Source organism: Apteryx rowi, unplaced genomic scaffold, assembly GCF_003343035.1.
Source record: "Apteryx rowi isolate R43461 unplaced genomic scaffold, aptRow1 scaffold_331, whole genome shotgun sequence".
Classification (NCBI taxonomy): Eukaryota; Metazoa; Chordata; class Aves; order Apterygiformes; family Apterygidae; genus Apteryx; species Apteryx rowi.
In genome coordinates, this window is record NW_020449764.1 from 935,159 (window position 1) to 950,448 (window position 15,290).

The 15,290-nt window shown below is 54.1% G+C and overlaps 1 protein-coding gene across 3 annotated transcripts; it reads left to right on the forward strand.

The window, feature by feature from the left end:
* Positions 1 to 539: 539 nt before the first annotated feature.
* CBX1 (chromobox 1) lies at positions 540 to 15,290 on the forward strand. 3 transcript variants are annotated; one of them, XR_003254534.1, is made up of 7 exons: positions 540 to 834; positions 4,935 to 5,110; positions 5,700 to 5,877; positions 6,693 to 6,787; positions 9,042 to 9,416; positions 12,766 to 13,107; positions 13,475 to 15,290. XR_003254534.1 is itself a non-coding variant. In XM_026071841.1 (5 exons), exons 2-5 carry the CDS (start codon positions 4,971 to 4,973, stop codon positions 8,618 to 8,620), a joined length of 513 nt encoding a protein of 170 aa, XP_025927626.1. In that variant the 5' UTR covers positions 548 to 834; positions 4,935 to 4,970; the 3' UTR covers positions 8,621 to 9,008. The 3 variants fall into 3 exon arrangements, 2 of the variants coding, with proteins under 2 accessions (XP_025927626.1, XP_025927625.1); XM_026071841.1 differs by lacking the exons at positions 9,042 to 9,416; positions 12,766 to 13,107; positions 13,475 to 15,290 and adding an exon at positions 8,521 to 9,008 and having other exon boundaries at positions 548 to 834; XM_026071840.1 differs by lacking the exons at positions 9,042 to 9,416; positions 12,766 to 13,107; positions 13,475 to 15,290 and adding an exon at positions 7,467 to 8,129 and having other exon boundaries at positions 561 to 834.

The following is a 15,290-nucleotide window of genomic DNA, read 5'->3' on the forward strand; positions in this document are numbered from 1 at the left end:
TGATTTGTAGGAAAAATGTACTACAAGTGAGATCTCTTTGGGCTGGAATAGTCTAGCCCCAAATTCTGTAGACAAGGGCAGTCTCCCCAGAAACGTAGTAGGGGCTGTCCGCCCTTACCAAAGGGTCTAGGCAAAATGAAATGGTTTCATTCTGTACCTGTGCGTAGGCACTCAGTACGAGTGAAAGATATTTATTTCGCAGCTCCAGCGATGAAAGAGCAGGGCACGGAGTGAGTCTGTCCTGTGCTGCCTTTCAGACCAAATGAGGATTGTTCAACCCCTGCTTCTTTCTCTCTCCTGAGGCTAGAAGCCAGCCAGTAGTTTGGGTGGCTGCGGTTAGTTTTTAATAATTAAAATCGGAGGGTTTGGGTGTTCCCAGTCACAAAAGGCTGAAATCTTTGTCGAGCCCTTGGTTCCCCAGAAGCATTCCTGACTTGGAGGAAAAGGGTGTGGGTGGGTGGGGGGAGCCGCTTAGATGCTTTGCAGATAAAGCCCTGTGCTAAGTTCATGCTCTCCCTGGGGGCCGAAGTCCCTTTCTCACCCTCTTGCTGCGTTCCTGACTGCAGTGCAGCGCAAGACCTGTGCGGCAGCTCGTCTCTGCTGCTCGCTCGAAAGCTAAAATCTCTACCACATCTAGCAACGGATTCGGTGAGCTGGAGCTAGGCCTTATCTGCCCGGAGCACCTTGCTGGCTGCAGGCTGTTGAGGCAAAACCAGACGTTGTCCCTAACCCCGGAATGAATGCAAAAGGCATCGCCCGTCAACAGGCTGCTCGGTGCGAGCCCGGTCTGCGTGCGCAAGGCGAGATCTTCACAACACGCGGGAGGTGATGCAGGTCCGTAAAGGGGAGCGACACTGATACGCTGTGGTGTTAGAGCCTGTAACAGAAACAGAAGAAGGTCTGCTGAAAGAAGCTGGGGGACAGGCCCAGAGCGACTGGGGAGCTTCTGGAGAGGTTGCAGTGTGCCAAAGGCTTAAGTATAGTTGCTGCCGCTCTCTGTGCTCCTGGCCTTGGATTTGCATCTTCTCTGCCCAGGACTTACCACAACAAAACGATGGATCCGCAGTGTAGTTCTTTCCTTGCCTTGCTCTCTTATGTTTTTCTTTTTCGGGTAACTCTTTCCACACTTACCTGTCCTGCACCACCTCTGGTTTTGGTGACTCCTGTCTGAGCTCATCTTGGCAATGCTCTGCTGTTAGGCTTAGACTCCTTGATCCAGTTGCTTTCTTAGGAAGCCCACCAAGCGGCCTGGTAATCTTGCTGAGCATCCTTAGGTACTTTATGAAAACAAGCCCACCTCCAAGCGACAACCATGGCGTTTTTGGCTAAAATCCTTTCGGCTGCTGCTGAAAAGAATTCCCTGCCGAGAGAGGGGGGCCCCAAGCTCTGGCCCCTCCAGGCTCTCTCCCTTAGAGGAGTTTATTTGCCTGTTGCCGTCGGGGCTGCGACTGGGCCTTCCGCCTTGGCCGAGCGCTGGCGGTGGAAATCCTCTCTGCCATGGCGTGCTTGTCCCCTGCCCCCTTCCCCTGGGCGGTGGCGCTGGGGGAGCGCGGGGAGGGCCGCTTCCCTGCGCAGGAGAAAGGAATTGCCTGAAGAATTCCAGAGTGAAACACGATCTCCCGGCTTCCTGCTGCAGCGCTGGCTCCTTCTCGGGGATTAGACGTTGGCGGCCGGAGGCTCGACGTTGTTGTGCCGCGCACCAGCCGCGGCGGTGCCAAGCAGCCCGGCCGCCTCCTCGGCCAGGCCACAGGCGACCCGGGGCCTTGCTGCTCTGGGTTTGCCTCCGTCTGGCGTCCGATTAAAGACCCTGTCAGTGTGGTTCAGCCCAGGAGTTCAGAAGGGAAAAGCCTGTCTGATGCACGGTCTCATACGGCTTCATTTTGGTGGGCTGTTTCCAGCTTTTTTTTTTTTTTTTTTTTCCCTGTAGAATAGGACATAAAAACTTTGTCCCTGAGGGGCTGAGTATCCTCTGGCATTTAATATGAGATCCACGAGGGAAGAAATGCCTGTCTGTGGGAATATCCCTACTGCCACTCCAGCTGCTGGTCTCTACATGGCAGGGATCTTCTCAGCTCTTTATTTAATACTTAGAGCGGACTTAGTCTCCACCTTTGGCTGACGCTGCGGCTTGGCAACCACAGACGAGCACGAGCAGTACCAGCACGAGCTCTTCGCTGGTTCCCGTCTGCTCCTCAGACCCTGCAGCCTGTTCAAGTGCTGACCCCTCTTCTGAGACCACCACTCAAAAAAAAAAAAAGAATAGGCAAGGGAAAAGCCTAGTGCTGAACATGGGCAGAAGGAGGAGAAGGCTTGTGATGCAAAGCACTTGCTCTCGGGCACCGAGACCCCTAAATTGCCCAGTAATCACCAAACACCCCGCGATGGTAGTAGCCACTTTGGCCTGGCTTTTATCGCTAGTTTTCTGCTTGGGTCCATAAACAGCCCAAAGACTCGGTGCCAGAGGGGAGGGAAAGGTGTTCAAGTATTTTTCCTTCCGCCCCCCATAGCCATCGAGTGCAAGGCTTGGTGGGTCACCTCAAGGCTGGCCCGTGCGGAGGTGGAGGGTGAAGGGAGGATGTCTGCCCACCGGCAAACGCCGCAGAAGGCAGAGCATGCCGAGGAGTGAAAGGCCCAGCGTTGGCACAACTTGTACGCCAAGGTCAGGTCGAAAGAAGCAGTGCAATAGCAGAGTCCAAAATATAAACAAGTTAGTCCAGCGTGTGCCAAACGGAGAAGTGCTTCCTTCTCCTTCTGCTTTTCCATGCTCCTTGGCTGCCCTCGAGCCCCGTGTACCAGACAGCAGGAGATGCACGGTGGTCTGTAGCGGGCAGGCTCAGCCATGCTCCTTCCCATCCCCTCTGCTGTGGCTTCTGGTGGTCTGAGCTAGCGGGTGGGTGTTTTGAGCTTTGTGGGGCTTGGTTTTAAGCCTTCTTCAAACATGTCACTCCGATGACAGCTGCTCAGCTCAACGCCCTCTTGGACAAAAGGGAGCTCATCTGGCTGTACCCCGCGAGCTGAGACTGTTGCTTAACCTTGACATCTCCTTCGGTCAGGGTAAAACTGCAGAATTTTTGTTTTGCCATGTAAACCGACCCCAATTTCCATAGATTTTGCCAGATGAAATGTATTCTACAAGATTCAGGATAACCTGAGCAGCAAAAATTAAGTCTTCTAGGAAGGTAGTGTTTGACCCACTCGCCAGTCGATTTGCTTGGCAGAAAATACCGTAACAAAAAAAGAAGTCATGTTCCTATGCACTTAAGCGGTGAAAGCTCTCTGGGCAGCTCTTCAGCAGGGCGGGGGGTTAAGAACAGCCGCTTTTGGGAGGCGACGGGGCGGGTATCAGGCAGTCTCGGTTGTGTTGCCACCTTTGCCACTGCAGTAGTGCAACTGCTTATCAGCGACAGCAGATGGGAGCCTTGCAACCTGCGGACCCTTTGCCCTGTCCAAAGCAGCGCAACTTGTCTAGTTCTGTTCAGCGCCCTCCGCTTAAGCAAACTTCTTTGGAGCAGAAGCTGCTGATGAGCTCAGAGTATTAGAGGGCTCTGTGTTTTTCTTCCTCCTGAGGGAAAAGCCTTTCCCCGTGTCCCCTTCCTGTACGAACTTCTGCCCATGCGGCTCTGCGCTGTCGCTCGTGACCCTCGCTGCGGTGCTGGGACCTGTCGGTGTAACTCATATCTCAGGAACCCCTCAAAGAGGCAGCTGAAGAGCGTTTTTGTGGAGTGGTGCCGTCCCTACCGGCATCGCCTGCCGCGCACAGACATGCAGGGCAGTGAGCAGACTCGCTCTTGCACCCTGGGGGTGGACTGCGGTCCTGGGCAGCCGTGGGGGGAGATGCTGGCCCTGGAGGCGCCTTGCTGCGGTACTGTTGCTGCTACGGGCTGGGTCTGAGTAGGGAAGTGGGGCGTCTCGGTGGGTTTTGGCTCTCTGAGGTGCATCGTTTCGGGCTGGTTGGCAGCGTGGTTCTTCCTCTGCAGTGTCTGTCCCCCCCCCCCCCGTGTGAGTAGGAAGCACAGAACAGCCCTAAGTGCTGCACCTTCCCATGCGTTACCTTCGCTGGTGTGTGGTTGCCCTTGAGCTGTGTAGGCTCAGAGAATACTCCTAACCCTACATCCTTTCTGCTGCTTCCCAGTAAGCACTGGAGATGCGTGCAGGAAATTTTGACTGTCTAATTGGCTCTGGAAAAGGAGAAAAAAAAAAATCTTCTGGGCTGGTGAGTTAGGTAAATATCCCAGAGTGCAGGTGCACAAACCAGCAAAGAAATGAAAATTGGGAGCTTGCTGTCAGGGATTGTGACTTGACTTCAACTTGGATTAGCTATTTATTAACTTTTAATTAATATCAGCGGTGTGCTCTCTCCCCCCCACTGCTGTATAGCTTTGTAAAAGCTTTCTGTGGCTCCAGACAGGGTTGAGCTAAGCTGAAGGGAAGAAGGTTGGTGCGTGAGGGTCAGTGAAATGAAGAAGGGGGAGGGAGCAGATTGAGAGGGGATGCGTGTCCTCAGCAGAGGAAGGACAAGACGTGGAGCAGCCCCGGCTTAGGGTGCTACTTCATTTCTGGAGGCTGGTGGGCAACACATGGGAGCAGGGAGGTTGAGGCAGCGGTGTGCAGAAGAGGAGGGCAATATATGGGTAGGAGCAGGCAGAGTCTCGGTGGGTTTGGTGGAATGGGGTGCTGGGGAGACAAAAAGGCCTAAGCTGCACATCAGAAAGGTGTCATGTAAGTGTAGCAGCTCCTGCTGGAGATTCCTGTTTGCCTGTTGACTGGCAGGACCGCTCCGGCCCATCTCTGTGTTTCACCTACTTTGTATGTGCCTGTTTTCTTCAAAAGCAGCATTCCCATGCTGTGCTCTGCCTCTGTGTATCCGTTATGTCTGCTTCCTGGCGGAGGCAAACCTGACCTTGACACACGCGTGGTTCCTTCTCCCCTTTTAGCAGCGTCGCCCGTAAGCTGAAAAGCTGGCCAGCACAATGGGAAAAAAGCAGAACAAGAAGAAAGTGGAAGAGGTCTTAGAGGAAGAGGAGGAGGAGTATGTGGTGGAGAAGGTCCTGGATCGGCGAGTGGTGAAGGGCAAAGTGGAGTATCTGCTGAAGTGGAAAGGCTTCTCGGAGTAAGTGCCTCCGCGCGTGCCGCATCCAGAGGGCTGGTGCTGCAGGGGCGGGTGCTGGGCTGCTTGATACGAGTTTGGGGGTCACGTGTCTCTTCTGCTAGCGGCTTCTAGAGCTTCTTGGAGCAGGTGGCTTAGTCTCCCTGCACCTCTCTCCTTGTCTGCAAAATGTTGCTAACAGGCTAAAGACAGCCATAATAACAAAAACAGCAGTGCCACCACATGCGTCAAGCTGTAAAGCATCAGGACCCTGTGAGCACAGCCTAGGTGAGAAAGCCCTGTGTCCTGCCTTGCAAACAGGCCGTCCAGGGCACTGCTCCAGCGGGCTTTCTCCCCTCTAACCTAGTACGAAACAAGTAGCCAGATAAAATGATATACGTTTCTATCCTGAGAAGGGAAATAAATCTGCCCTGTCTCTGGTCTCCCTGCCCAGATAAGGACAGGGAACTGTTTCATGAGGCAAGGGCACCAGCATCCAGACTTCTGCTTCTCTCAGCATCTCCGCACGGCCTGGTGTCTGGGACTTTTCTTGGCAGTGAAAGCTGCAGCGAGCTCTCCTTATGTAAAGCTAATCTGTTGCCTTTGATTGCAGTGAAGATAACACGTGGGAGCCAGAAGAGAACCTCGACTGCCCAGACCTCATTGCAGAGTTCCTTCAGTCCCAGAAAACTGCACACGAGACCGAGAAGTCTGAGGGAAGCAAACGCAAAGCGGAGTCTGACACGGAAGATAAAGGGGAGGAGAGCAAACCAAAGAAGAAGAAAGAGGAGGTGAGGCAGGCTCGACAGGAGGGGATTCTCTATTCACCTCCCTCCCCCCTGTTTTTGGCGCAGTGTCAAGTGGTAGAGCAGCCACTCTCCAAAACCTTAGTCAAACAGTTCTCCTGCGTAGGGAGAAGAATATTCCGATTCAGTGAGGCACAGCTGAAGTGCTTTTGAAAAGCAATAGCTCTCTGGAGCAGGGATTAGCTCTTCTCTGAGCCAGACCTCCTAGTAAATCTACAGCCAGTTCTAGGACTAAATTGAAAAGAACAATCCTTTATCCAAAAGGGTATGCAGCCCCTAGAATGGTGAAAGTTGTGCTACAGCGTCTCTTGAGTAACTGCACAAGGGGTGAAAAAGATGGCAAGGGTTGCCGGTTGCCCCTTGAAGAGGGGGAGCGAGGTGGAACAGAGCCTCCTGCTTGGGGTGCTCTTGGCTGCTTGAGAAAAGGGCCCAGAAAAAGGCTCTGCAGTCTGGTTTTCACTTGAGGAGCTGCTGAGTCGTAGCCAGCACAAATAGTTTGACCTGCAGGGCCTTGGGATGGAGCAAAACCACGGCCTTGGAAATCGGCCCCTCTGCTCGCAGCGTGAGCGGGGCGCTCTGCGCTCTCCCCGGGGCCTGGCAGCAGGTCGCCGCAGCGCAGCGGGCGTAAACGCCTGAATGGTCTGCGCAGGTGTCCCCAGGCCTTAGGCATCGTGGTCTGCACATCTGACACGTGGGCCCTTTCTGAACAGCCATCCTGGAGAGCAGTGTGCCCTAGAGACCCGAAACGGGGCTGTGACAGCCACGCTTCGATGCTACAAGTGAAAACTTGTCTCTTTCAGTCGGAGAAACCGCGAGGCTTTGCCCGGGGGTTTGAGCCAGAGCGGATCATCGGTGCCACGGATTCCAGCGGGGAGCTCATGTTCCTGATGAAGTGGTGAGTGTGTCTTTGTGTCTGTCACTTCTTCACTTATTCTGTGCCAGAGAGGGAAGGACCTGCGCCTGGGGAGTCCCTGCTACCTGGCATGAAATCTCTCGCGATGGCGCTGCTGCCTGAGGCGACCCTCTGCGCTGAGGCTAACGTGGATGTGAAACGAGCAGGTAGGGCCCTTGGGATTGCGTGGCTCTTAAGATGTCCCCCCGCAGCAGGCGCGAGCTTGGGGAGAGAGAGGGGCATGGTGTCATGGCGCGGGCCTCAGGTTCGGAAGGCTGCACCCAGAGGAGAGCCGTGACGATGACCGTGTGCCCCTTCGGCTGTAGAGAAGCAGGGCTTGTCGCTGGCGCAGGTGGGAGCCAAACCAGAGTCAGGCGTAGGTGTGGGAGTCGTTTGCTTTTGCACTGTCTCAGGAGTGCAGAGTGGCTGGGGACAGGCTGCAGCTTTGATTTGGCTTCTCTTCCCCATCCCTTACGACCCAGAGCTGAACTCACGCCTGAATTTTTGCTGGGTTCATGTGCTGCTTCTCCCTGCTCCAGAACCACTCGGGGGGATCGCTTGGAACCCCCGAACGGCTCAGGGATTCCTCCATTTACCTGCTGCTTCTCAGTTTTCTCCGGTCTCCGTTTCTTCCACCTCCCCTCTGCAGCCCCCTAACTTGCACCTCTGCTCTGGCCTGTAGGAAGAACTCTGACGAGGCCGACCTGGTACCTGCAAAGGAAGCCAACATCAAGTGCCCCCAGGTGGTCATCTCATTCTATGAGGAGAGGTTGACATGGCATTCCTACCCCTCAGAGGATGATGACAAGAAAGAGGACAAGAACTAAACCCTGGCACCCGCTCTGGCCAGCCTTTGTATAAAGATCTGAACTGTGGGTTTGAGCAAGAGGGAGAGAACGCAGCTCTACTCGGTTGGGAGCGTAGAGATGGCTGGAGAAGATGCCCTTTGAAGAGACCAGTATGGTTTCTGTGCCCTGCAGCTGCTCGACTGCTCTATGCAGCTTCATGCTGTGTACAGATTCAAACCAGCCCGGCTCGATTGGGGGGAGGGAAGGGCGGGGGGTTGGGGGGTTGGGATGCTTGTTTCGAGGCTGTCCATTCTGCAGCTTGTGGGAGAGGAAACAAAGCCCCTTCCATGAAGGACTATCACTGGTGATGGGTGGGCTGGGGAAAGGGAGTGCAGATGGATACTGCTTCTTCTTCAAAGACCATCTCGGCAACCCACAGCCTTCTTCCCAATAGTGTTAACTCTGCATTTTTACGGCGTAGCATGTGTGTAGGTTTTTTTCTTTTGCTATTTACTGGTGTATCGGTTCGGGGGGCTGGGGGGAGGGATGTGGGGGAAACGGGTCTCTTGTTTAATCGGGCGGGGAGGGAGGGAGGGAGATGAGGTCTGGTGACAATGTTCTAGATCATTTCCAGATCTTTTTTAGAACCTGAATTTAAAAAAAAGCCCAGTATTGATGACAGAACTAGGGAGACAGGGACACTGATATGAGACTGAAACTGTGAATGTCCAAATCTCTGGAGCTAAGGTCCTCAAAACCCTGAGAGCAATTTTTACGGGGGGTGGGGGGGCGATGGGAGACTTGTGAAAATGCAAATTTGTGATTCGTATTGTCCTGAAACAGAACTGCCAGTTACTGACACATGCGTTGTATGTGGGTGGGTGGGCTTCAGGGAGGGAATGGATTTTAACCCCTTAAAAGCCTTTCTACCCTTCTTTCTGTTATAAGGTGCTATTTCTCGAAATTAGGGGGAGAGAGACTTCTGACTACTTGTTCCTTTTCTCACCTTGATTTGACTGTCCAGCCAGCAGCATTGGGAACCCCTTAATTGTGTCACGTGGGAGGGAGAGGAAATCAACAACAGCACAAGAAAAATCAGTTCCTTATTCTCCTGTAACAAGTGTTTGTTTGTAGAAGACCAGATTTTGGCGCTGGAGCCGGATGTGTTACCCTGAATCTTCTGAGTTTTTTTAATCAGATTTATTAAAAATACTGAACTATTTAATGTCTGGAGTCGTGAGCCCCACCAGACTCCTGGCACCTCCTTGTAGGGTGGTATGTATCTAGACTTGCATTGTACAAACCTTTTTTTAAAAGCATGTGTTTAGGTTTCTGTGAAAATGTTGTTTAAATGTAAAGTACGTGTTTGGATTTTAACTTCATACCAAGCTCTGTCAGTTTTTTGTCTCAATAAAATTTTAGATTTATAATCTTGATTTTTTTCTTCTCTACTTTGCTCCTTCCTCCAGCTCTTTGTGCATGAGATCAGTGACGAGGTGTAGAGCGGGTCGTGGAGGGAAGTTAGCCTGCGCTTGCGGTTCGTTCTGAACAAGGTTAGATCTGATGCAGCCCAAGTTAGCCGGTGTCACTGATCTAGGTGTCGACAGCAGCAGGAGCTTTGGAGCAGCTGACGGAAGGTTCTTGCTTATTTTGACTTCCATCTGAAGAGGAGTGTCGCAGAGGTTAGTGTCTAGAGGCCTGCATCAAGCCTTGCTCCTGGAGACGAGAGGACTAGCTATGAGCTGGGACCTTGGTCGAAGCAGCAAGATGCAGCTTGAGCCGGGCGTGTGCGCTGCATGTGTTCCCAGTCCAGGATCCGACACCAAGCTCGCCTGTGACATTGGGTAAGTGACTTTTACTTCAATTCCCATTTGAATGTTTAGCAGACTTTGTCACTTTACATTTACGGGCTTTTGGCTACCCACAGTATCAAGTTTTTAAAGTTCCGGCAATGATTCTGGTGACTGTTTAAGTGAGGTCGCTTCCACCTTTAGCCGCACAGTTCTTGGTATGGCCTTGCTGGAAGGCCGCAAACTCTTGCGTCTGAAGAGGTGAAACTTTGCCTCCTCTGCTCAGTCCAGCGACGCTCCGCACAGTCGTACGGATGGGCCGCAGCAACCTCTGCAGCAGAGCCCACGGAGCAGCAGTCGAGAGCTTTCCGGAGAGGCGGTTGCGGTTGCTGGCTCACCGCTTTGAGTGTTCCCAGGTAGAAGCAGTGAGGTTACTGCGTGGTGTTTGGCGCTGAACGGGGGCTCCGCCAACCCGTCGCTAACGGTTATCGAGTGCTGCAAAACTCTGCAGCCAATTGAAATCCAGGTTATTCGTAACGGTGCAGCCTATACCCAGCGGTACGATGAAATGTCTTCCCTGCCCCGGCAGCCAGAGAAGCAGCAATTAAACCTGTATTAATCATTAGAGATGGAAGGAGTAACGTCCACTTAATTGAACGTAAGAAGGCTGCAATTCCGTGGGGAGGCTCCGGGGAGATCGATCACGGCAGGTAGCTGGAGGATGTGTGTTGCTAGATCCCGGGGCTGGGACCGCAGCCTCGCGGAGCACGTGGGGCTCCTGCGTGCGCGTGCCGCGCTCCCGAAGCAGCAGGTCCAGCCCTGCGGTCGGGGCAGGTCAGACATCGGAGCCCTCGGTACCGGCTGTCTCCGGCTTTGGCGCTGCGTGAGCTTGATGATTCACCTCCCGAGATGAGAAACTGAGGCACGGGAAGATAGTGTCGCTCTTGTAAAGCGCTCAGAGATCCCTGAGCGAGCTGTGCCTTGCAGGGGCAGCGTGGCGGTTCTCCCCGGGCTCCGCGAGCTGGGCTGGCGCCCGGGCTGCCCGGCGTGGGGCAGGACAGTGGTGGCGGGGAGAAACGCGGGCCAGGCTGCCCCGCTTAGCGAGACGGCTCGTGCCAAGCTGTCTGACCTCTGTGCCGAGGAGCAGCGCAGCAGCCGGACGCTTGTTAGAAAGGCCGTTCCACCGCGGCTCTTGCCGAGATCATAGACACAGGGCCCTGCTGGTGGCTAAGTGCTTCCTGCTTCGGAAAATGAAAGGTCTGCACTTCACCTGATTACAGGCTGGCAGGCAGCCTGCGCCTCTGACAGCACGTGGCATGACATGGAAGTGACAGCAAGGTAGGTAGGGGCAGGCAAGATGGGAGCTTAAACAGCTCCTTCTTGCTACCTGCAAAGGCCGGTGCCGGCTGCCCAAAGCGGGATGTGACAGGCACAGGCAGGGAGCCAGAACTAGATGGGTTTTGTCAGGCTAATTTTCATCCCCGTCTTGCTGCTCTGAGATGTACCAGTGTTGGAGGCTGGGGAGCGGCTCTGTGGTCACCTGTAACCTCCCAGATGTGGGGCACTGGGGACTTCGTGTTCTGCATGTGTGAGCAGGGACATGGAGGAGCGTAGATGGGAAGCGAACGATCCCGTTCTGTGGGAGAGCGGCAGCAAAAGGCCTTGGAGCTGGGCTCTGAAAGGAGCCGTGGAGAGCAAGCCCCGATTCCTGTGTACTTGGGAACTAGAGACTTGGGAGAAAGGTTTATCCTCCTCTCTCGAGCCTGAGTGCCCTCTGGGCCCTGTTTTCCTTCTCTAGGTAGGGAGAGGGGGGATGAACCCCTCCAGGAGGGCTGCAATGGTCTCGTAGCATCACCAGGGCAGATGACAGTCTTGTGGGTTTTGCAAGCCAATATTACGTTCTAAAACAGCCCCTGAAGTAATAGCTGGAATAAATACCCTAGAGCCCAGGAAGAGAGACCAGAACCACCTCAGAATACGCATTTTAATGCTTCGTGTTCCTTTTGGCTGAGCTGTTATCGTGTGTGGAGCTGGCCTGGACTCAACTCCTAGCTAACAGCAGGAGAAGGTAAATTCTTCCAATCCCATAAGGAGAGATTTCAACCTTGAGGAAACTGCGTTGGGCCCTTGTGGCCCTTTGGCCACCTTGTGGAAAGCAAGACTTTGCTTCTTTCAGTGAAGGCAAAGGAAGGCTGATCATGTGCTTTCTGCTTGCTCTTCTGGCACAGCAAGGAAGTGCCAGTGTCTGGCCAAGGAAGGTGTCCAAGTCCGGTGGGGCCAAGGTCTGCCTTTGTCTTTGCCCCCCCTCCCTTTTCCCCCCCAGCCTGTCATCCCAAGGTCCAGGCTTCTCTTCATAGGCTCTAGTAATTAAATAATCGATTTGGGGTGCAGGAAGTGCTGCATAATATTCATACCCCACTAGGGGCTGCGTGAGAAAACTCAGGCCCTCCAAGCAGCTAGTATCAATGAGGTGAAACAAGGCCTTGGAGAAAGGCCGCTATAATTATAAAAAAGTAAGTAAGTGGTGCTGAGCCATAACGAAGGAGTTCTGAAATGCTTCAAGTGCAACTATTTATCTACCTGCCGAGGCTCCTGCTGACGCGTCAGTAGCTCCCAGGACCAGTTTTCCTTACTGGGTTTCTTTCATAAAGAGCAGAAGGCTGGACAAGCTGCGAGTAAAGTCTTCAGCGGGGCCCACGGTCCTTCCCGGCTGCACGGGAAGGCTTTCAGCAGCAGCCTGCTCTAGATGCAGCCAGCTCGCGTCCTGTAGCGGCTTGCTGGCGTCTCTGCCCAGCCGGCCGGCCTGCTCCGACAGCTCAGTCCGCTCGCTGCCTTCTCCCCTGGCAGAGCCCAAACCTTTATGTAAAGCAGCAGTAAAGTCAGCGCCTGCCCTTGAGACTGGCTGGACATTAACTGAGCAGCAGGGCCCAGAAATGATTAGCCCTGATGGGGAAAGGGCCGCAAACAAGGGGCCTGAGCCAAGGCTAAAGCCAACCTGGCAGCTACCCGCCAGCTCGCAGCCAAGCGGCACCACCACGGCTCACCCAAGCAGGCAGCGAGGTGGGGGCGGCCGTGGCGCAGCGTGGCCGCTGAGCCGGGGGTGCAGCAGTGCCCTTCGGTGGGCTGCGCGGCAGGACCGAGGCGCTTACGAGTGTTTATCCCTGCAGGCACGAAGATGAAGTGCTGGTCCTGCTGGCTCCTGCCAGGCTTGCCTGGGCCTAGGCCTTGGGGGGAGGCAGGAGCCAGCTTGCAGAGCATGATATAAATATACCCGTGATTGAGTAAACTTTGGCTCTGTAACCAACGCTACAGCCTAAACCTGTCAGGAAGGTGGGGCTTGTGTAACATAGCAGCGGCACTGGCTCGAGCTGCAGGAGGGATTTTTTTTTTTTTTTTTTCCTAGCTGTGCTGATGCCATTTGCTTGCCCAATGGGAAAGCAGGACTTTGAGGTCCGGCTCCGACGACTTAAGCACTGAGGAGGGTGGCCAGGCTGTGCTGAAGCACATCTGGCCCCTGCTGCTGGCAGGACACAAGCTGGCCCCAGCTGTGTCCCTGCCCTTTAACTACAGCAGCTTGGAAGTGGCTTTGGCCGACGGACCAGTAACTTTCTCCACAGCGGGGTCAGTAAATGACCCTGTGCGAACAGCCCCAGTGAGCCCGTCCTGCCCTTTGCTGGGCATCCTGCAAAAAAAAAAGAGCAGGACCATCCCTGCCCTCCTGGGAAGACCCTCCGCTTTGATGCTGGTGAGTGGCAGCAGAGCCCGAAGGGCTGCATTAACTTCAATTAAAAAAAGGCTTTTATTAGTATAGCTGTGTCGGAGATGGGTCGAGAGAGGAAGGGTGAGGCTCTCCGGAGAGCGAAGCAGCGGCTGTGGGGCCCTGGCAGCTGCAGGAGCAGCCCCAGCACGAGGACGGCACTGGAGCCGGGCCCAGGGAAGGGCCCAAGGCCTGAAGCGCTCACAGTGCTGCCAGCAGGAATAGGAGGGGAGGGCAGCTGTGAATTTTAACCAGAAAAGCACTTTTCTCTGCTTTAAGAAAGAAGATATTATTGTGAAACGAGGGGGGGGAAAAAACCAACTAGCTGAGCCACAGCTGCCTCCCTTTCCCACAGATACCACAAAACAGAGGCGTCTTTCCTTTTCCTCCCCTCTGAGGTTCTTACCTGCAGGCTGTGCAGAGAGAGGCTCCCTCCCCGGCCCCAGACAGTCCCTGTCACCGAGGACAGGGCTGGTGCATGGAGGCAAAACCCGCCTTGCTCCCCGAGCACAGCAAAGCAGGAGAGAGCCAGCTGCCACTGTGCTTGAGAAGGACCCAGAAGAGGAGGCTGCTTAGCTTCTCTAACACATTTTATCTTTAAAAAAAAAAAAATCCATGAAACAAATACAGTGAATAAGCCGTTTTATTTTTGTCCTGTGCTCACACAATCTCTCTTCTTTCCCTGACAGGTCACAGACCATTAAAATAAATTTTCTAAGAGGAAAATAATTTAAAACATACACACAGGGCTCCATTCCAACCTCCCCACACCCACCACATCGCCACTACTTGTGCTTCGTCTCCCACGTAAGTAAAGCCGTTGAATCTCAGAAGCTTGGGAGGGGAGAGACCGTTGTGGTCCCAGCTCGTCCATCTCGTGCCGTTCGGGAGCACGGTGAATACACTGAGCACCCCACAGGTCTCACCCCAATGCTCTCTGAGATGCAACCGCTTTCCCCGTAGCCTGGAAAACATGCCCATGACAGCAGACACCTTCCTTGCCGGCAGCCCTGCACCACTGCTGCCTTCCCCAGGCCTCCAGAGCAGAGGTTGGCTTCTCTCTTGCATGACAAGGTTTTCTTCCCTTAAGTCGCCACCCCGAGTCTTTCCTCACATGCGCCGGTTTCCCCTCCGTGCTACGCCCTCACCCCATATCACATGCACAGGACTGGCTAGGAAAGCCATTTTAAGCTTTTCGGTTGCTGGTAAAGTCAGTACACTCCCAGCTGTGCTATATTGTAAATACAGCTTCTAGGATTGTCTCCGTCTCGGAGACCAACAGTGATCAAGGCACTACCCCCACCCCCCTCCTTAAAACAAAGGAAGTCAGACCAACACCTAGGGACAGAAGAGAATCCTATAATGTGATCACACGGTTACACTGAATCTTTATGGCAAAGAGAACATTTAGCAGCTTTGAACATTTGGGCTTCTCCCTTTTACTCAACACAAGCACTCTAGACCCTATAGGGAAAACAGGGCTGAAGCCCTAAAAATCAAAGCGCGGTTAAGAAACAGGAATCCTAACAGATGTCTACTTCTATAAGTGACAAGCCCAGGGCCCGGGGCAGGAACCCTCCGCTCCCCTTGTGCTCAACGCCGGCTGGAATTGCCACTCCCCCACCCCACGCCCTGGGCCGCTCCGGCCCCCCGGCAGCCGGCTCCCTCCCCCCGAGCCGCCGGCAACCCGGCTGCGGGGTGCTGGCGCCCACCCCCTCCCCACTTACTTCCCCCCAAGCGGTTCCGCAGCCAGTCAGTGGGAGAAGACAGCGGTTGCATGCAGGCGGCTGCGTGTGCCTTCTCATCTAACGCATCTCAGCGTCCCAGCACGGCGCTCGGCGGCAGTGACATGCTCTGTGAGTTTGGTGGGGGGATGCGTATGCGTTGGTTCTGTTAACCCTTTCCAGTTCCACCCCCTCCCGGAAATCCTATAGCTCTAGCCAAGCACCCCCCCTCCCCAAAAAAAGGCTGCACCGCTCCTCCAGGCATACAGTAATGGTTCTCCCGCTAGCCCCGTCTAAGAGTGCGCAGACTGGAAAGGATTAATGGAAGTCACACCACTTGTGTTTCCATGTGTGCACTGGTCTGATCTAGGAAGGGATGTTGGTTAATCTGGAATTAAATCAGATTGAATCACACACACCGATGTCAAAACTGGTTCGGAAAAAAAA

Excerpts from the sequence above, each read along its gene's own strand:
- CBX1 (XM_026071840.1), top strand. The coding sequence starts at position 4,971 with ATGGGAAAAAAGCAGAACAAGAAGAAAGTGGAAGAGGTCTTAGAGGAA. Across the intron at positions 5,111-5,699 it reads AAGTGGAAAGGCTTCTCGGA|TGAAGATAACACGTGGGAGC; the intron begins GTAAGTGCCTCC and ends CTTTGATTGCAG. Across the intron at positions 6,788-7,466 it reads CTCATGTTCCTGATGAAGTG|GAAGAACTCTGACGAGGCCG; the intron begins GTGAGTGTGTCT and ends TCTGGCCTGTAG.